Raw genomic sequence first — 21,233 nt, 5'->3', positions numbered from 1 at the left:
ATTGGGTAGCTCGCTGGACCTGTGTGCTCCCGATGGGTGTCTGCCCGCTGCATTGGCTGCGTGCAGTTGAAAGCCTGCATCGTACAACTTTTCATTACTTATGATGGACACACTGTGGGTCCGATCATGATCGCGCGACTTTTCCTCACTGGTTGCATGTACACAATTCAGATTATCAATTACACATTTTACTTGATCAATTACACCTTTTGTCTCTGACTTACAATTACTATTACATTGCTTAAGTGTGTGGAACTGTCCCTTTAATTGTGGTGGGTTGCAGGCCTCCTTTAAGAGAGCCTTGCTTTCTTTACCCCAATCCGCTTCCCCGTTTGGTGCCACGTGTTTGCTCCATCAGCGCTACACCTCGTGGTCTGGCCGCGGCCATCTTTGTCTTCAGCGCCTCACATCGTGGTTTGGGCGCCATCTTTTCACCATCCACGATGTCGACTGCGGTGATCCTCTGCTCCCCGGGTTCTGCCTCCGAGGCTGGGAAGTCGCCTCTGGATCCGATTTTCTTCCTCCGGAGTGCTGCCACTGGAGCCTGGAAGGTGCGTTCGGGTTGTCTCAGCTGGATCATCTCCACACAGTCGTGCTGAGCGGTCTGTGCCTCGGGGTGCTGTGCTGGTCTGCTCTCCGGTGCCGGGTCCACCCTCAGGTGAGGGCTTGCTTTGCCTCTGAGCGCGGAGGACGTCAATCGCTGGAGGGGTGAAGTCCTCCCACTTCCACTGGATCTTCTCCATCCACCTTCTGCCGAGTAGTGTTGGTCCATCACCTGCAACAATCCACAGAGGTAACTTGTGCACCGCGCCATCATGGAGTACCTTTACATCCGCACTAACAACGACTGAGATAATTTCATCAGTGTAGGTGCGCAGCTTTGGCTGAACAGGGACCAACTTGGGTCGTTCAGCTTGTTTGTCCCAATCAAGGCTTCTTGATTCATCACTGACTGGCTCGCCCCCGTGTCCCCTTCCATGAAGACTGGAACGCCCTCTATATCCACTTCCATCTTCAGCGGGGAACACTCGGTGGTGCAGGTAAACATGCTATGTACCTCCCCGTGTGGCTGGGCTGCCTCTCTGCCTGTCGATTCTTAATCTGCGCTGGATTCCTGTCCATCTGCAGACTCTTCATCGACACAATGAGTCATATTGCTCTTACACATTCACTGGAGGTGGCCCTTTGTGCTGCAGCCTTTGCATACATAGTCTTAAAAGCGGCACTGGTGAGCCCTGTGATTCTCTCCACAACGCCAGCATGGAGCTGCTCGATTAGCCCCCCTCGGCGGACCTTAAGGGACACAGGGGCCTGTTCTCTCTTCCCTGAGAGGGTTCGCACTCTACAGTCCAGCCGCTAAACGGTGCTACTCTGTGCACAGTACCTGCCGGGTTTGAGTCCTGAGAGTGAGTCATCTGCCTAGAACTGCAGGGCGAGGTCATGAATGACTGGCTCACAGAGATGGCCTCCTGCAGTGTGACTGTGGTATCCGCCAACAGTAGCTTATGAAGAAGGCCCTTATGGCCAATTCCAATGACAAAAATGTCCCACAGCACTTCGTTGAGGTGGTTGCCGAACTCGCATGGTGCCGCCAGCCTCCTGAGGTCTGCGGCATACTTCGCGATTTCCTGGCCTTCGGGCCGTCGGTGGGTGTAGAACCGGTATCTGGCTGTGAGGATGCTCTCCTTGGGCTTGAGTTGCTCATGGATCAGAGTTACGAGCTCCTTGTACGTCTTGGTCGTTGTCTTCGCTGGTGCCAGCAAGTCCCTGACGAGGCCATCGACGCTGGGCCCACAAATTAGCAAGATAGCTCGGCACTTATCAGCCAGTGTGGCCGGGTCGTCTCCTGCCAGATCGTTTGCTGTGAAGAAATGTTCAAGCCTTTCCACAAAGGCGTCTGAATCATCACCATTGGCAAACTGCTGCAATGTACTAAGGGTAGCCATTTTCACGTAATCTCTTCGCCAATTAAGAACTGGTTGTCAGACAGGAAGCAAAGAGTAGGAGTAAATGGGTACTTTTCAGAATGGCAGGCAGTGACTAGTGGGGTACCGCAAGGTTCTGTGCTGGGGCCCCAGCTGTTTACATTGTACATTAATGATTTAGACGAGGGGATTAAATGTAGTATCTCCAAATTTGCGGATGACACTAAGTTGGGTGGCAGTGTGAGCTGCGAGGAGGATGCTATGAGGCTGCAGTATTGTGTACAGTTTTGGTCTCCTAACTTGAGGAAGGACATTCTTGCTATTGAGGGAGTGCAGCGAAGGTTCACCAGACTGATTCCGGGATGGCGGGACTGACATATCAAGAAAGACTGGATCAACTGGGCTTATATTCACTGGAGTTCAGAAGAATGAGAGGGGATCTCATAGAAACGTTTAAAATTCTGATGGGTTTAGACAGGTTAGATGCAGGAAGAATGTTCCCAATGTTGGGGAAGTCCAGAACCAGGGGTCACAGTCTAAGGATAAGGGGTAAGCCATTTAGGACCGAGATGAGGAGAAAATTCTTCACCCGGAGAGTGGTGAACCTGTGGAATTCTCTACCACAGAAAGTTGTTGAGGCCAATTCACTAAATATATTCAAAAAGGAGTTAGATGTAGTCCTTACTATTAGGGGGATCAAGGAGTATGGCGAGAAAGCAGGAATGGGGTACTGAAGTTGCATGTTCAGCCATGAACTCATTGAATGGCGGTGCAGGCTCGAAGGGCCGAATGGCCTTCTCCTGCACCTATTTTTATGTTTCTATGTTTCTATAAAATTCTGACGGGACAGGTTAGATGCGGGAAGAATGTTCCCGATGTTGGGGAAGTCCAGAACCAGGGGACATAGTCTTAGGATAAGGGGTAGGCCATTTATTACTGAGATGAGGAGAAACTTCTTCACTCAGAGAGTTGTTAACCTGTGGAATTCCCTGCCGCAGAGAGTTGTTGATGCCAGTTGATTGGATATATTCAAGAGGGAGTTAGATCTGGCCCTTACGGCTAAGGTGATCAAGGGGTATGGAGAGAAAGCAGGAAAGGGGTACTGAGGTGAATGATCAGCCATGATCGAATTGAATGGCGGTGTTAGCTCGAAGGGCCGAATGGCCTACTCCTGCACCTATTTTCTATGTTTCTCTGTTTCTATGTAATTGTTGTGTCCTTAGATGCACAAATAATGACTCCACGGGGCAATGTGTTGTACTTGAACTGTAGTGACCTTAGTCCTTTATTAGTTAACTCCAGAGTGAGGATCACACCAGGTGGCCTGTCTTTTATATTAGGCCAGGCACACCTTTACAGGTAACCTACAAGTCCCCACTGCTGTGCCCGCTGGTGGCACACCTTGTAATACTACCAACAGTAGCCATGTCAGATATATGACAGTTGCAGGGGTAGAGTTTCACAGGTGCACACTGTTGCAGGGGTAGAGTTTCACAGGTGCACACAGTTGCAGGGGTATAGTTTCACAGGTGCACACTGTTGCAGGGGTAGAGTTTCACAGGTGCACACAGTTGCAGGGGTAGACTTTCACAGGTGCACACTGTTGCAGGGGTAGAGTTTCACAGGTGCACACAGTTGCAGGGGTAGACTTTCACGGGTGCACACTGTTGACGTGGTATAGTTTCATGGGTGCAGACTGTTGCTATGATAGATACCATCAGCTTACTCAGCACAGATGGAAGGATCAAACATGGAGCCTTTCTGCTCCATACAGCTCAGCACCAGCCTGGGTAGTGTAGTTACTCCATGAGCCACCAGGAAAGATACATTTTATACTCGGGTCAAGAGTCATTCAAATCCAATGTTTGTCTGAGGGAGAAGCTGAAGATCCTGTTCTAAATGATAATGATTTTCACATTTTTGATGTCGTCACAAAATATTTATTTGTAACAGTTCCTAATCCACCACAATTTAATAATAGCGCAAACCCAGTGAGTAAATGTAGACGTTACCGAGCAGTCAGGAGCTGAACCCAAACCCTCAGCGCTCAGCCCTGTCCCGCCTGGCTGTATTTGCCTCTATCCCCTTTAGTTTGATGCTATTTTTACAACTGTGTCCTATAATGTGACGCCAGTGGGATTATTTCACTCTGTGATGGTTGAAATTTGACCGTGAAGATCTGTGAAAGTGATACAGAGAGATCAGCATTCTCTCACACACAAAGAGACATAGAAACATAGAAACATAGAAAATAGGTGCAGGAGTAGGCCATTCGGCCCTTCGAACCTGCACCACCATTCAATAAGATAATGGCTGATCATTCCCTCAGTACCCCTTTCCTGCTTTCTCTCCATACCCCTTGATCCCTTTAGCCGCAAGGGCCATATCTAACTCCCTCTTGAATATATCCAATGAACTGGCATCAACAACTCTCTGCAGTAGGGAATTCCACAGGTTAACAACTTTCTGAGTGAAGAAGTTTCTCCTCATCTCAGTCCTAAATGGCCTACCCTTTATCCTAAGACTGTGTCCCCTAGCTCTGGACTTCCCCATCATCGGGAACATTCTTCCTGCATCTAACCTGTCCAGTCCCATCAGAATCTTGTAAGTTTCCATGAGATCCCCTCTCATCCTTCTAAACTCTAGTGTATAAAGGCCCAGTTGATCCAGTCTCTCCTCATATGACAGTCTTCCCATCCCGGGAATCAGTCTGGTGAACCTTCGCTGCACCTCCTCAATAGCAAGGAAGTCCTTCCTCAGATTAGGAGACCAAAACTGAACACAATATTCCAGGTGAGGCCTCACCAAGGCCCTGTACAACTGCAGTAAGACCTCCCTGCTCCAATACTCAAATCCTCTAGCTATGAAGGCCAACATACCATTTGCCTTCTTCACCGCCTGCTGTACCTGCATGTCAACTTTCATGACTGATGAACCATGACACCCAGGTTTCCTAATCTGCCGCCTTTCAGATAATATTCTGCCTTCATGTTTTTGCCCCCAAAGTGGATAACCTCACATTTATCCACATTATACTGCATCTGCCATGCATTTGCCCACTCACCTGACCTGTCCAAATCACCCTGCAGCCTTTTAGCGTCCTCCTCACAGCTCACACCACCACCCAGTTTAGTGTCGTCTGCAAACTTGGATATATTAGACTCGATTCCTTCATCTAAATCATTAATGTATATTGTAAAGAGCTGGGGTCCCAGCACTGAGCCCTGCGGTACTCCACCAATCACTGTCTGCCAATCTGAAAAGGACCCGTTTATCCCGATTCTCTGCTTCCTGTCTGCCAACCAGTTCTCTATCCACGTCAGTACATTACTCCCAATACCATGTGCTTTGATTTTGCACACCAATCTCTTGTGTGGGACCTTGTCAAAAGCCTTTTGAAAGTCCAAATACACCACATCCACTGGTTCTCCTTTGTCCACTCTATTAGTTACATCCTCCAAAAATTCCAGAAGATTTGTCAAGCATGAGTTCCCTTTCATAAATCCATGCTGACTTGGACCGATCCTGTCACTGCTTTCCAAATGCGCTGCTAATTCATCTTTAATAATTGATTCCAACATTTTCCCCACTACTGATGTCAGGCTAACCGGTCGATAATTACCTGTTTTCTCTCTCCCTCCTTTTTTAAACAGTGGTGTTACATTAGCTACCCTCTAGTCCATAGGAACTGATCCAGAGTCGACAGACTGTTGGAAAATGATCACCAATGTATCCACTATTTCTATGGCCACTTCCTTAAGGACTCTGGGATGCAGACGATCGGGTCCTGTGGATTTATCAGCCTTCAATCCCATCAATTTCCCCAACACCATTTCCCACTTAATAAGGATATCCTTCAGTTCCTCCTTCACTGGACCCTCGATCCCCTAGTATTTCCGGAAGGTTATTTGTGTCTTCCTTCATGAAAACAGAACCAAAATATTTGTTTAACTGGTCCGCCATTTCTTTGTTCCCCATTATAAATTCACCTGAATCTGACTGCAAGGGACCTACGTTTGTTTTCACTAATCCTTTTCTCTTCACATATCTATAGAAGCTTTTGCAGTCAATTTTTATGTTACCAGCAAGCTTCCTCTCATACTCTATTTTTCCCCTCTTAATTAAACCCTTTGTCCTCCTCTGCTGTATTACAAAATTCTCCCAGTCCTCAGCTTTGCTGCTTTTTCTGGCCAATTTATATGCCTCTTCCTTGGATTTAACACTGTCCTTAATTTCTCTTGTTAGCCATGGTTGAGCCACCTTCCCTGTTTTATTTTTACGCGAGACAGGGATGTACAATTGTTGAAGTTCATCCATGTGATCTTTAAATGTTGCCATTGCCTATCCACCGTCATCCCTTTATGTGTCACTCGCCAGTGTATTCTAGCCAAGTCACGTCTCATACCATCGAAGTCACGTCTCATACCAAGTTCAGGGCCCTAGTCTCTGAATTAACTGTGTCACTCTCCATCTTAATAAAGAATTCTACCATATTATGGTCACTCTTCCCCAAGGGGCCTCGCACAACAAGATTGTTAATTAGTCCTTTCTCATTACACATCACCCAGTCTAGGATGGCCAGCCCTCTAGTTGGTTCCTCGACATATTGGTCTCGAAAACCATTCCTAATACACTCCAGGAAATCCTCTTCCAGCACATTGCTACCAGTTTGGTTAGCCCAGTCAATATGTAGATTAAAGTCGCCCATGATAACTGCTGTACCTTTATTGCAGCATCCCTAATTTCTTGTTTGATGCTGTCCCCATCATCATTATTACTGTTTGGTGGTCTGTACACAACTCCCACTCGCGTTTTCTGCCCTTTGGTATTCCGTAGCTCCACATCATCCAAGCTAATGTCCTTCCTTACTATTGCATTAATTTCAACCAGCAACGCCACCCCACCTCCTTTTCCTTTCGGTTTATCCTTCCTAAATGTTGAATACCCTTGGATGTTGAGTTCACAGTGGGGTGTGAATGACATTGGGATGAATTACTTGTTTTCTAATTCACTCCTGAGGTAGGAACACCAACATCTCTCTCAAGACCCATTGGCCACATTGGTTAGGTCTCCAGGGAACAAGGCACAAATGACTGTGGTACCCTCCCCCTTTACCCCTGATTAATATTGTGTTTTCTCTCCATCCACCACAACAACAATTTTCCATTTATATAGCACCTTTAACTCAGACAAACATCCCAAAGCACTTCACAGGAGCATAATCAGACAAAAATTGAAACCGAGCTAAAAGAGGCCGTCTAAAGGAGGAGAGAAAGGTGGAGAGGTTTAGGGAGGCAATTCCAGCGCTTAGGTCCTAGAGGCTGAAGGCATGTCCACCAATGGTGGAGTGAAGCTTGTGGGGAATGCATTCGAGCCACTATTGGAGGAACGAAGAGTTCGCGGACGGTTGTAGGGCTGTAGAAGGTTACAGAGATAGGTTTGCATGAGTCCATGGAGTGAACACGAGATTGAGAATTTTTTTAAGTTGTTGATGGACTTATTCTCCCTGTCAGCCTGCTGTAAACTGGGGTGGAGAACCCATGTAATCATGTTATGATACACACCTGGCAGGACTGGCACTGATGTGGAGTTGTTTCTGCTTACTCATGTACCGCTAGTTTGCACCATGACAAAAGCCCATGAACATATGGATATAACTTAGTTGTCTAGAGTCTGATCAAACAGCAGACCGCAAGATGACTGGACAGATTTGCTCAGACCCATCTCTCACTTGATAGCTCCACTCAGGCTCGCTGGTGTAAGGGGTTTTCTCAGGGAGTGTTGTTGTGCCTTGGGTGTCTCTCTCTCTGGGCTTCTGCCCTCACAGCTTATGCCTGGCCTGTGAGGTACCCTGAGTGCTGCAAGAGCACCCCTGGAGAGACTGTGTCCACAGCTTATGAAAGGGGTTTTGAGACTCGCGCGTCCCCACAGCTTATGCCTAGCCTGTGAGGCACCTGTGAGTGTCAAACACTCCTAACCCCTTTTTCCCTAGCCTGTGACACACAGTTGAGCGTTTTCGAGGCGCTCCTAGCTTCCCTTACACTGTTCTGACATAAGACTCACGATCAGGAGATGTAATACAATAGAACTGAGACATGGTGATTCCAAGAGGAACTTTAGGCTTCCAATTTATTTGACAAGGTGTATCTCAACAAACAGCAATACACCAACAAAACAATCCCCCTAAATCCCACTAAACGGACACAACGAAAATCTTTACACAAGTTTAGCAGTATAATGCCCAACCTCCCAACTTTCCTGGCCTAACTGAGTTGGGAGTTCTGGGGACCAGAGGTTATACTCACTACTATGCCTTCTGCAGTCTAGTGGTTTGTTTCTTCTATCTTCGGTGTCTTCGGACACTGGTTTTCCTTCAGTGTCGAGAGTCTTGCTGGTTGTGGTTGTTGGATGACGAGGGCAGGGAACCACCCACATTACGTCAGAAACCCCTTTTTATAGCCAGATTATCCAATCTGCCTCTCCTGCTGAAATCGATTCTTCCCATTGGTGGGCTTTGTGATTTTGAAAAATGCAGCAGTTTTAGATTATTGCGGGTTTTTTTCCACTGATGTTAACCTACTCAAGGTTTGAGTGGGTGTTGATTGCGTTGGCCTCCTGTAGCCATTGTGTAGGCCCTTGGGTTGTTTTGGGTTCCCTGGTTTCTAAAGGTCTGCATAATTTTCCTTCAATTCAGTTTTTCTAACCTACTCAAGGTTTGAGTAGGTGTTAATTGGGTTGGCTTCCTGTAGCCATTGTGTAGGTCCTTGGTTTGTTTTGGCTTCCCTAGTTTTCTGAAGATCTGCATAATTTCCTTCCATAGTGTAAACATGGGGAAGACAATAGTCCGATAATGGCTGTGAGTCAGTCCCACAGTTTGAGCAAGTGCTCTCCCATTGGCTTGAAAGCCCCATGCTTCGGGCTGACTCTGTCTCACCATTGGCCCTCCAGTGTCCTCCCCCGTCCAATCACTGCTCTGCCACGGTCAAACTGTTATCGGTTTCAATTCACAGCACAGACTGATCCCACAGCCCTTTTCCTTCTGGGTAAAATGAGGGGGTTTTCGTCCTCCCCTACACCGGAATATTTCTGATTCTGATCTTTATGATTTATTCATTCCCCCATTCCTCTCATGGAATGCCTTCTGAGCCCTCCCTCTCACTTCAGTGGCTTGGACTCCCTTTGGCCTGCCAGTCCCTCTCTGGACTCATTGGTCCCTCTCTGCTATAGTCCACTCTGACTCATGGTCCCTCTTTGCTCTAGTCCCCCTCTGACTCATTGGTGTCCCTCTGACTCATTGGTCCCTCTCTGTTCTCATCCACTGTGACTCACTGGTCCCTCTCTGCTCTAGTTCATTCTGACTCACTGGCCCCTCTCTGCTCTCGTCCACTCTGACTCACTAGTCCCTCTCTGCTCTGGTCCCCCTCTGGCCCATTGGTCTATTTCTGCTCTAGTCCACTCCGACTCATTTGTTCCTCTTTGCTCTTGAACACTCTGACTCATTGGTCCCTCTCTGCTCATCCACTCCAATTCACTGGTCCCTCTCTGCTCTAGTCCATTCTGGCTCACTGGTCCCTCTTTGCTCTGTTCCCCCTCTGACTCACTGGTCCCTCTCAACTCTAGTCCACTCCGACTCATTGGTCCCTCTCTGCTTTGGTCCACTCCGATTCACTGGTGCCTCTCTGCTCTGTTCCTCCTCTGACTCACTGGTCCCTCTCTGCTCTGTTCCCCCTCTGACTCACTGGTCCCTCTCAGCTCTAGTCCACTCCGATTCACTGGTGCCTCTCTGCTCTGTTCCCCCTCTGACTCACTGGTCCCTCTTGACTCTAGTCCACTCCGATTCATTGGTGCCTCTTTGCTCTGTTCCCCCTCTGACTCACTGGTGCCTCTCTGCTCTGTTCCCCCTCTGACTCACTGGTCCCTCTCAGCTCTAGTCCACTCCGATTCACTGGTGCCTCTCTGCTCTGTTCCCCCTCTGACTCACTGGTCCCTCTCAGCTCTAGTCCACTCCGATTCACTGGTGCCTCTCTGCTCTGTTCCCCCTCTGACTCACTGGTCCTTCTTGACTCTAGTCCACTCCGATTCATTGGTGCCTCTTTGCTCTGTTCCCCCTCTGACTCACTGGTGCCTCTCTGCTCTGTTCCCCCTCTGACTCACTGGTCCCTCTCAGCTCTAGTCCACTCCGATTCACTGGTGCCTCTCTGCTCTGTTCCCCCTCTGACTCACTGGTCCCTCTCTGCTCTGTTCCCCCTCTGACTCACTGGTCCCTCTCAGCTCTAGTCCACTCCGATTCACTGGTGCCTCTCTGCTCTGTTCCCCCTCTGACTCACTGGTCCCTCTCTGCTCTGTTCCCCCTCTGACTCACTGGTCCCTCTTTGCTCTGTTCCCCCTCTGACTCACTGGTCCCTCTCTGCTCTGTTCCCCCTCTGACTCACTGGTCCCTCTTGACTCTAGTCCACTCCGATTCACTGGTGCCTCTCTGCTCTGTTCCCCCTCTGACTCACTGGTCCCTCTCTGCTCTGTTCCCCCTCTGACTCACTGGTCCCTCTTTGCTCTGTTCCCCCTCTGACTCACTGGTCCCTCTTTGCTCTGTTCCCCCTCTGACTCACTGGTCCCTCTCTGCTCTGTTCCCCCTCTGACTCACTGGTCCCTCTTGACTCTAGTCCACTCCGATTCACTGGTGCCTCTCTGCTCTGTTCCCCCTCTGACTCACTGGTCCCTCTTTGCTCTGTTCCCCCTCTGAATCACTGGTCCCTCTCTGCTCTGGTCCACTCTGACTCATTTGTCCCTCTTTGTTCTAGTCTACTCTTGACTCACTGTTCTTTCTCTGCTCTAGTCCCCTCCAACTCATTGGTCTCTCTTTGCTCTAGTCCACTCCGACTCACTGGTCTTTCGCTGCTCTCGTCCACTCTGACTCACTGGTCCCTCTCTGCTCTGGTCCCCCTCTGACTCATTGATCCCTCTCTGCTCTAGAACACTGACTCATTGGTTCCTCTCTGCTCTAGTCCACTCTGACTCATTGGTTCCTCTCTGCTCTAGTCCACTCTGACTCACTGGTTCCTCTCTGCTCTAGTCCACTCTGACTCATTAATCCCTCTCTGCTCTAGTCCACTGACTCATTGGTTCCTCTCTGCTCTAGTCTACTCTGACTCATTAGTCCCTCTCTGCCCTAGTCCACTCTGACTCACTGGGCCCCCGCTGACTCACTTCTTCTCCTCTGACTCAGTGATTGCTCTCATCTAAGGCCTGCCCATTCTTCTCCCTGTTGCCAGGGATTTTGTTCCATACAGGAGTATTTGAAGTGATAGAGAGAGAGTGTGTGTCTTTCAGTGACATCAGAGTTTGATATGAGCATTCCCACCCCACTAATTTTATTTAAAATATGGTTTTCATTTTGTACAAATGAACTTCGCCATTGACTATAGGATTGTACTCCGACTCACACCCCCACATAGGGGAAGGTTTGAATGGTGTATTGTTTCGTGATATTCAGGAAAATGTACTCCCGTCCTCAGAGAGCTGAGCTGATTCCAAAAATCAATTGTTCAAAATGAAAGTCAAAGCAATTGGAATATTTGGAATTATTTCAAGTTATGACTCAGAAAAAAAATGGTGTTTGAGTTGAGGAACATCAACGGGTTCATCCTGAGAGACATTACGTATCTGAAATCCGGCCAAGAAAAAACTGAAGGTAGGGGCAGAGTGGAGCAGGCAGGGGCTGCTGTAGAAAGAGCAGGGAGGACTGTTATGCAAGATTTGGGGTAGAGAAGCAGGTGGGGATCATAATGGGTGGAGCAGGCGTGAATTTGAATGGAGGATCTAGGTGGTGGGTGAAAGAGAGCAGTTGAGGGTTAAGATGGGGAATCAGGGGGAAGTGGGGAAGAGAGATCAGGGAGAAGCTGGGAGGACATAAACCAAGGAGACTGTATTGAGGGTGTGGAGGAGGAGGTAAGCCAGGCAAGGTGACATTGTATATTCTGGGGGAGTGGAGCAGAGTACAGGGAAGGTCATCATTAAGGGTATGGAAAGAGACAAGTCATGATAGGAGTTGGGGCCAGTGGCTTGTAGAAGAAAAGTGAGAGATGCACACACAAAGAGTTACACTAAGGGATGGGAAGGGAGGAGACAGTCATTGGCATTGCCGGGAAATGATTCAGTGGTTTTCCTGCAGAATGGAAAACATGTTTTTTTTTTAAGTTAGAAAACCAGGATAAAATTATGGAAATATGGATTCCTCCAAAGAGATGAAAATAATAACTGCACAACATGGTGGGAGCAAGGGGGAGAAGCGAAATTGGGCAAAGCAAGTATCGTCTGCGGACAAGATTAGGCTGTGCATGCAGACCTGGGCATACCATGGTCTGAAAAGCAGATAGAGTGAGGTCTATTGCAGTGCTGCCGACAGCACACTCTTGGCACAGTGCAGGAACAGGCCGATGGAACAGTGATTGCAACCACATATAATTGCTGCCTAGTTAGTGGATGATTGCAGTTTGTGTTTAGATTGTAGGGCATACAAATTACATGACACTGTCTGGCTCTGTCAGCTCCATTTGCAGTGGTCTGTTCTTTCCCAAAAGAAATGTTTCTGTGGTTTAACTTTAAATTGAGGCTCTTCAAATATGCAGTGGTGCACCAGGCCCGATTACATCTCTAAATCCATACAAAATGAAACACCTTCTTAACAAAGCTTACAGTGCTTCACGTACGGCAGCCATCTTTTTTTGACCTACCTTGCAATTGCTCCTGTTTCAATTTGGAGACCAGAAATTCCTGACTGTATTCCTTTAAATCTTTGGCATGCCTGCTCCCCATTTAGCACATTGGATGATTGTGCCACCCAGCATTGTGCAAAGCCATAGTAAGAGCCCCAGTTTAATCCCTGGTCTTTGTTGCTAGTCCCAGCTGAGGTGGGGTGAAAAGACTGAGTTGTGCTTCAATTTGCCTTAGTATTCTTGGGAAAGGAAATGAGAAAATTCTTTCCGATTGTCAAATTCCCGTCGGGAGAACATCCACTGGTTACAATGGAAGATCTGGGAGGGAGGAGATAAGGGAGGATTGTGACAGAAGAGCAAAAGGGAGAGACAATGAAGAACAGCAATGGAGGGCACACCGATGTTATATATGCAGACTATAGTTAAACTCTCTGTGTAGTCACTGTATAGTTGCATAAGATGGAGACTTGTTTACCTGATGTACTAACAATAAGGTTTACACTATGTAAATACATGCTGGTAGAGGGTGCAACTGGTGGAGACCGGGGTTTCCTGCCCTGGTGGCAGGAGCTGTATAAAAGGGGAGCCACCATGCTGCTGCCTCACTTTGGAGTTAGGAATAAAGGACGAAGGTCACTACAGTTTGAGTACAACATATTGCCTCGAGTCATTCATAGGTACATTACAAACATAATAACTGGCGACGGGAATACGGACTTTCACGCGATTATGGCTACCTTTGGCATACTAAAAGACTTCACAGAGGGTTATGATTGGGATGCTTTCACGGAAAGGCTCGAGCTATATTTCACGGCAAACGACCTGGCAGGGGAGACGGATGCATCGGCGGAGAAGTGCAAGGCTATACTGCTGACCAGTTGTGGGTCCGAGGTCTACCGCCTCGTCAGGGACTTGCTGGCACCCACGAATGCCAAGGATAAGATATACGATGAGCTGACTGAACTAATTCGCGACCAAAAGAGAGCATCCTCACGGCCAGGCACAGATTCTACACTCACCGCAGACCTGAGGGCCAAGAGATTGCAAAATATGCTGCCGACCTCGGGAGACTTGCGGCACCATGTGATTTCAGCACGCACCTCAATGAAGCATTGCGAGACATCTTCGTTATAGGAATTGGCCACGAGGGCCTCCTTCACAAGTTATTATCTGCTGACACCACAGTCAACCTGCAGAAGGCCATCAGCATCAGTCAGGTGTTCATGACCTCAACCTGCAGCACCAAGCAAATTATTCATCCTGTGGACTCAAACCCAGCAAGTACTGTACACAGAATGGTGCCTTTCATACGATGACAAGACTGTAGAACATGGCCCTGCCCAGGGCAGAGATCACAGACCTCAGGGTTCAAGAACTCAGAGTCCGCCGAGGGGTGCTAATCGAGTAGCACCATGCTGGTGTTGCAGAGGAAACCATAGTGCTCGCCATTAATTAGCAATCTCATTGTGCGAGGCCCCTTGGGGAAGAGTGACCATAATATGGTGGAATTCTGCATTAGGATGGAGAATGAAACAGTAAATTCAGAGACCATGGTCCAGAACTTAAAGAAGGGTAACTTTGAAGGTATGAGGCGTGAATTGGCCAGGATAGATTGGCGAATGATACTTAGGGGGTTGACTGTGGATGGGCAATGGCAGACATTTAGAGACCGCATGGATGAATTACAACAATTGTACATTCCTGTCTGGCGTAAAAATAAAAAAGGGAAGGTGGCTCAACCATGGCTATCTAGGGAAATCAGGGATAGTATTAAAGCCAAGGAAGTGGCATACAAATTGGCCAGAAATAGCAGTGAACCTGGGGACTGGGAGAAATTTAGAACTCAGCAGAGGAGGACAAAGGGTTTGATTAGGGCAGGGAAAATGGAGTACGAGAAGAAGCTTGCAGGGAACATTAAGGCGGATTGCAAAAGTTTCTATAGGTATGTAAAGAGAAAAAGGTTAGTAAAGACAAACGTAGGTCCCCTGCAGTCAGAATCAGGGGAAGTCATAATGGGGAACAAAGAAATGGCAGACCAATTGAACAAGTACTTTGGTTCGGTATTCACTAAGGAGGATACAAACAACCTTCCGGATATAAAAGGGGTCAGAGGGTCTAGTAAGGAGGGGGAACTGAGGGAAATCTTTATTAGTCGGGAAATTGTGTTGGGGAAATTGATGGGATTGAAGGCCGATAAATCCCCAGGGCCTGATGGACTGCATCCCAGAGTACTTAAGGAGGTGGCCTTGGAAATAGCGGATGCATTGACAGTCATTTTCCAACATTCCATTGACTCTGGATCAGTTCCTATGGAGTGGAGGGTAGCCAATGTAACCCCACTTTTTAAAAAAGGAGGGAGAGAGAAAACAGGGAATTATAGACCGGTCAGCCTGACCTCAGTAGTGGGTAAAATGATGGAATCAATTATTAAGGATGTCATAGCAGTGCATCTGGAAAATGGTGACATGATAGGTCCAAGTCAGCATGGATTTGTGAAAGGGAAATCATGCTTGACAAATCTTCTGGAATTTTTTGAGGATGTTTCCAGTAAAGTGGACAAAGGAGAACCAGTTGATGTGGTATATTTGGACTTTCAGAAGGCTTTCGACAAGGTCCCACACAAGAGATTAATGTGCAAAGTTAAAGCACATGGGATTGGGGGTAGTGTGCTGACGTGGATTGAGAACTGGTTGTCAGACAGGAAGCAAAGAGTAGGAGTAAACGGGTACTTTTCAGAATGGCAGGCAGTGACTAGTGGGGTGCCGCAAGGTTCTGTGCTGGGGCCCCAGCTGTTTACATTGTACATTCATGATTTAGACGAGGGGATTAAATGCAGTATCTCCAAATTTGCGGATGACACTAAGTTGGGTGGCAGTGTGAGCTGCGAGGAGGATGCTATTAGGCTGCAGAGTGACTTGGATAGGTTAGGTGAGTGGGCAAATGCATGGCAGATGAAGTATAATGTGGATAAATGTGAGGTTATCCACTTTGGTGGTAAAAACAGAGAGACAGACTATTATCTGAATGGTGACAGATTAGGAAAAGGGAAGGTGCAACGAGACCTGGGTGTCATGGTACATCAGTCATTGAAGGTTAGCATGCAGGTACAGCAGGCGGTTAAGAAAGCAAATGGCATGTTGGCCTTCATAGCGAGGGGATTTTGAGTACAGGGGCAGGGAGGTGTTGCTACAGTTGTACAGGGCCTTGGTGAGTATTGAGTACCTGGAGTATTGTGTACAGTTTTGGTCTCCTAACTTGAGGAAGGACATTCTTGCTATTGAGGGAGTGCAGCGAAGATTCACCAGACTGATTCCCGGGATGGCGGGACTGACCTATCAAGAAAGACTGGATCATTTGGGCTTGTATTCACTGGAGTTTAGAAGAATGAGAGGGGACCTCATGGAAACGTTTAAAATTCTGACGGGTTTAGACAGGTTAGATGCAGGAAGAATGTTCTCAATGTTGGGGAAGTCCAGAACCAGGGGTCACAGTCTGAGGATAAGGGGTAAGCCATTTAGGACCGAGATGAGGACAAACTTCTTCACCCAGAGAGTGGTGAACCTGTGGAATTCTCTACCACAGAAAGTAGTTGAGGCCAATTCACTAAATATATTCAAAAGGGAGTTAGATGAAGTCCTTACTACTCGGGGGATCAAGGGTTATGGCGAGAAAGCAGGAAGGGGGTACTGAAGTTTCATGTTCAGCCATGAACTCATTGAATGGTGGTGCAGGCTAGAAGGGCTGAATGGCCTGCTCCTGCACCTATTTTCTATGTTTCTATGTTTTCTATGTGTCGGTTTGCTGAGTACGTATGCAAAGCCTGTTAATGCAAAGGGCCACCTCCAGCGTATGTGTAAAAGAAATACAACTCACCGTCCAGCAGAGGAGTCGGTAGATGACTTTGAATCCAGCGGGGAGTATGATGATTTGGCCAGAGAGGCAGCTCGGCCCCAAGAAGAAATGTATGGAGTGTATACCTGCACCACCGATTGTCCTCCAGTGAAGATGGAAGTCGAGATAAACGGCGTTCCAGTCTTCATGGAAGTGGACACGGGAGCGAGCCAGTCAGTGATGAGCCAGGATGCCTTTGAGAGGCAATGGAATGAAAAACGACCCGAGCTGGTTCCAGTACAGGAAAAGTTGCGCACCTACACCAAGGAGCTGATCCCAGTCCTTGGTAGTGCGGAAGTAAGTGTAATCCATAATGGCGTGGTGCACAAATTATCCCTGTGGATTGTTGCAGGTGATGGTGCAACGCTACTCAGAAGAAAGTGGATGGGGAAGATCCAGTGGAAATGGGAAGACCTCTTCACTCCAGCAATCGATGTCCCCCGTGCTCAGATGCATAGCAAAACCTCACCTTCGCTTGGGCCAGACACCAGAGAACAGACCAGCGCAGTACCTGAGGCACAGACCGTCCATCACGACTGCGTGGCAATGATTCGACCGGAACGACTTAAAAGTACCTTTCCGGCTCCAGTGGCAGGACTCCTGGTGAGGAAGATCGAATTCACAGGCACTCTTCCAGCTTTTGTGGCAGAATCACGGGAGAGAAGGATCAAGGCAGTCGACCTCAAGGACAGAGGCAAGATGGCATCCCTGCTGCAGTGAGGTGCAGCGTGGCTGAAACAAAAGATGGCCGTGGCCAGACCACGAGGTGCAACGCTGAGGGACCAACACGTGGGGTCTAACAAAGGATTTGATTGGGGTAAAGCCAGCAGGGCTCTCCTCAAGGAGACCTGCAACCAACTGAACTTAAAGAGACATTGTATGCATGTCAATCAATGTAACAAACCGATTAAGAATGTAAAGAACAAAATGTTGTTGCGAGATGTCGGGTATAGAGTGTCCTCAAAAGTAGCAAGTGAGCGAATTCGGGAGGGTAAAGGCGCTGATCCTGATGTCCTGCCCCAGGTGTCCCCTCAAGCTATAGGCCAGCGACCACAAGAGGGTGAAGGCACTGATCCTGATACCCTGCCCCAGGTCTATCCCACGCTGCAGGCACCCGATGGCACTATTCGCCACAGACCTGGAAACGAAAACGACGCCAATACGCGCAGTCGGCCGCCATTGCCCACCACCTGGGTTGAGACGGCGCTTCCCCCAGACCCAGACGCTACCTAGGCCACGTCTGGGAGCGAAAAGTCAGAACCAATGAGTTCCCCAAACAAAACCTGGAACAGCCAGGTTCCCAGCACCGTTAGAGAGCAGGCAGAAGATTCTGCAGCCCTCAATGGAGGACAGGGAGGCCACACACATCTGTGGCTCTGCCCACCACTAGGCAACGGCAAAGGCCCTGAGTCCTGGCAAGGTGAGCGAACCAAGCCCACCCAGGTAGCAGGGGGTGCAGCAGTATCATCAGACGACTAGGACCCGGTCGGGGCTGTATAAAAGAGGACCCACCATGCGGCTGCCTTACTCTGGAGTTAGGAATAAAGGACCAAGGTCACTACAGTTTGAGTACAACACATTGCCTCGTGGAGTCATTGATAGGTACATTACAGACATAATAACCAAGGCAACGATTTAGTGGTTACTTTACTGAGAGTGAAGAACAGAACAGCCAGGGCCATGAGACAGGTTATGAGGGGATGCAGGGCTAGGTAAATTTTTACAGGAGATAAAAGAGAAGGAGGGTCATGCTGCAGAAATTGTATGTGGGTGAAGGGGGTCAGGCAGGGTAAGGACAAGATTGGACTCACCTTTTATGGTCCCCACAAGCCACTAGCCTGCTGACATTCAGTAAATTAGGTAGATAAGAATGGTCTATGGCCGTAGAATGGTATCTTGGCAGGAGTCAAACTGCTGTATAGTGGCACTGTAATTAGCTTAGATTCTGGGAAAGCTGAAACAGTGAGCCGGGTGGCGCTTATGTGATGAAATCCAGCTACCAGAAACCAGCAGCAGCATCATTATCCCCGTTCTTCCACAGATCCCTGAATTTGTCGCCAGCATAAGGGAGCCAGATTTAGTAGTGGCTCACAGAGTGTCTCGGACACGATAAAGGCACACTCATTAGGATAGCGGTCAAGCAACAGCCTGAAATAGTCATACTCACAGAATCATACCAATGTCCCAGATTCTTCCATCACCACAATTAGTGGGAGGAGGAGGCTCTATGAACATTCCCATCCTCAATGATGGTGCAGCCCAACAAGTGAATTCAAAAGACAAGCGTTTGCAACCATCTTCAACCAAAAATAGCGAGTGGATGATCCATCTAGGCTTCCTCCTGAGGTCCCTACCATCACAGAAGCCGATCTTTAGCCAATTCGATTCATTCTGCGTGATATCAAGAAATGACTGAGCGCACAGGATATAGCTATGGGTCCCGATAACATCCAGGCTGTTAAGCTGAAAACTTGTGCTCCAGAACTAGCCACGCCTCTAGCCAAGCTGTTCCAGTACAGCTACAACACTGCATTTACCCACAAAGTGGAAAATTGTCCAGGTAGGTCCTGTACATAAAAATCAGGATAAATCCAATCCAGCCAATTACCGCTCCATCAGTCTACTCTCTATCATCAGCAAAGTGATGGAAGGGGCTGTCGACAGTGATAACAAGCGGCACTTAGTCATCAATATCCTGCTCACCAATGCTCAGTTTGGGTCGGATCCAGACCTCATTACAAGCTTGGTCCAAATATGGACAAAAGAACTGAATTCCAGAGGTGAGGTGAGAGTGATTGCTCTTGACATCAAGGCAGCATTTGCTTGACTGTGGCATCAAGAAGCCCTTGTAAAATTGAAGTCAATGGCAATCAGGGGGAAAACTCTCCACTGGTTAGAGTCATGCCTAGCACAAAGGAAGATAGTTGTGGCTGTTGGAGGCCAATCATCTCAGCCCAGGATATCGCAGCAGGAGTTCCTCAGGGCTGTGTCCTAGGCCCAACCATCTTCAGCTGCTTCATCAATGACCTTCCTTCCAACATCAGGTCATAAATGAGGATGATTGCATAGTGTTCAGTTCCATTCGCAACTCCTCAATGACGCTGTTGTGCCCGCATGCAGAAAGACCTGGACAGCATTCAGGCTTGGGCTGATAAGTGACAATTAACATTCATCCCACAAAGTGCCAAGCAATGACCATCTCCAACAAGAGAGAGTCTAACCACATCCCCTTCACATTCAACAGCATTTCACATAAATTATGTGGCTATAAGAGCAGGTCAGAGGCTGGGAATTCCGTGGCGAGTGACTCACCTCCTGACTCCCCAAAGCCTTTCCACCATCTACAAGGCATAAGTTTGGAGTTTGATGGAATACTCTCCACTCACCTGGATGAGTGCAGCTCCAATAACACTGAAGAAACTCGATACCATCCAAGACAAAGCAACCCGCTTGAGTAGCACCCCATCCACTACCTTAAGCATTCACTCCCTCCACCACCGGCGCTCCGTGGCTGCAGTGTGTACCATCTACAAGATGCACTGCAGTAACTTGCCAGGGCTTCTTTGACAGCACCTCCCAAACCCGTGACCTCTACCACCTAGAAGGACAAGGGCAGCAAGTGTATGCGAACACCATCACCTTCAAGTTCCCCTCCAAGTCACACACCATCCTGACTTGGAAATATATCGCCGTTCCTTCATCGTTGCTAGGTCAAATTCCTGGAGCTCCCTCCCTAACAGCACTGTGGGAATACCTTTACCACACAGACTTCAGCAATTATGGATGGGCAATAAAAATGCTGGCCTTGCCACCGATGCCCACATCCCATGAATGAATTGAAAAAATGTAATTGAGAACAACGTTTCAGAAGAGGACAAAATTGGGATTGAAATGCTGATGCCTCAACATAAACAGTTTGCAATTATATAGCATCTTTAACCTGGTAAAATGTCCCAAGATGCTTCACAAGAATGTAATCAGTCAAAAATTGACACCAAGCCAAAGTAGGAGATATTAGAAGGGTATATGAAAAGAGAGGAGGCGAGAGAGGTGGAGAAGTTTTTTGGGGCGGCGAGGCGGGGGGGAATTCCAGAGCTTAGGGTCTAGACAGCTAAAGGCACAGTCACAAATGGCAGGGCAAAGGAAGCGGGGATGGACAAGAGATCAGAGTTGGAGATAAACCCAGCGTTTTCGGAGAGTGGTAGGGCTGAAGGAGGTTACAGAGATAGGGAGGGGAGAGGCCATGGAGGGACTTGAACATCGCACTGTGGTTGTAAAAATCACAAAATACGTCTATTGCTCGGCAAGTACCCTCATTTTATTCTTTCTGTTTTTTTCCCCATGTTCAGGTGACAGTGAGGTGGTAGATAACATGTATGAGACAGATCCTGAGCCACCGGCTGGGGAGAGCGGAGAAGAAGAGACAGAAGACAGCATCATGTCCCCGATCCCCGTGGGCCCACCATCCCCAACTCCCACCAGCAATGAATTCACTCCCAAGGAAGGGTCCCCGTACGAAGCCCCTGTCTACATTCCCGAAGACATTCCAATCCCACCCGACTTCGAGCTGAGAGAGTCTTCAATCCCCGGAGCAGGATTAGGGATTTGGGCCAAGAAGAAGAATGAAGTAGGAGAGAAATTCGGTCCCTATGCAGGAGTTCAGAGGGTGACGTTGAAGGATCCAAACTTCGGATGGGAGGTCAGT

General features: G+C 48.2%; 1 protein-coding gene across 1 annotated transcript in view; it reads left to right on the top strand.

The window, feature by feature from the left end:
* Positions 1 to 21,233, top strand: part of prdm16 (PR domain containing 16) — a 912,386-nt gene that overhangs the window by 348,753 nt on the left and 542,400 nt on the right. The window contains exon 2 of the mRNA XM_070860995.1: positions 20,878 to 21,231. Coding sequence (XP_070717096.1) covers positions 20,878 to 21,231 — 354 coding nt within the window. The remainder of the gene's footprint in view (positions 1 to 20,877; positions 21,232 to 21,233) is intronic.

The sequence above is a fragment of the Pristiophorus japonicus genome, chromosome 18 (assembly GCF_044704955.1).
Source record: "Pristiophorus japonicus isolate sPriJap1 chromosome 18, sPriJap1.hap1, whole genome shotgun sequence".
NCBI classification, from domain to species: Eukaryota; Metazoa; Chordata; class Chondrichthyes; family Pristiophoridae; genus Pristiophorus; species Pristiophorus japonicus.
Note: the sequence above shows the minus strand (reverse complement) of the source record. Positions and strands in the feature narration are given on the sequence as shown.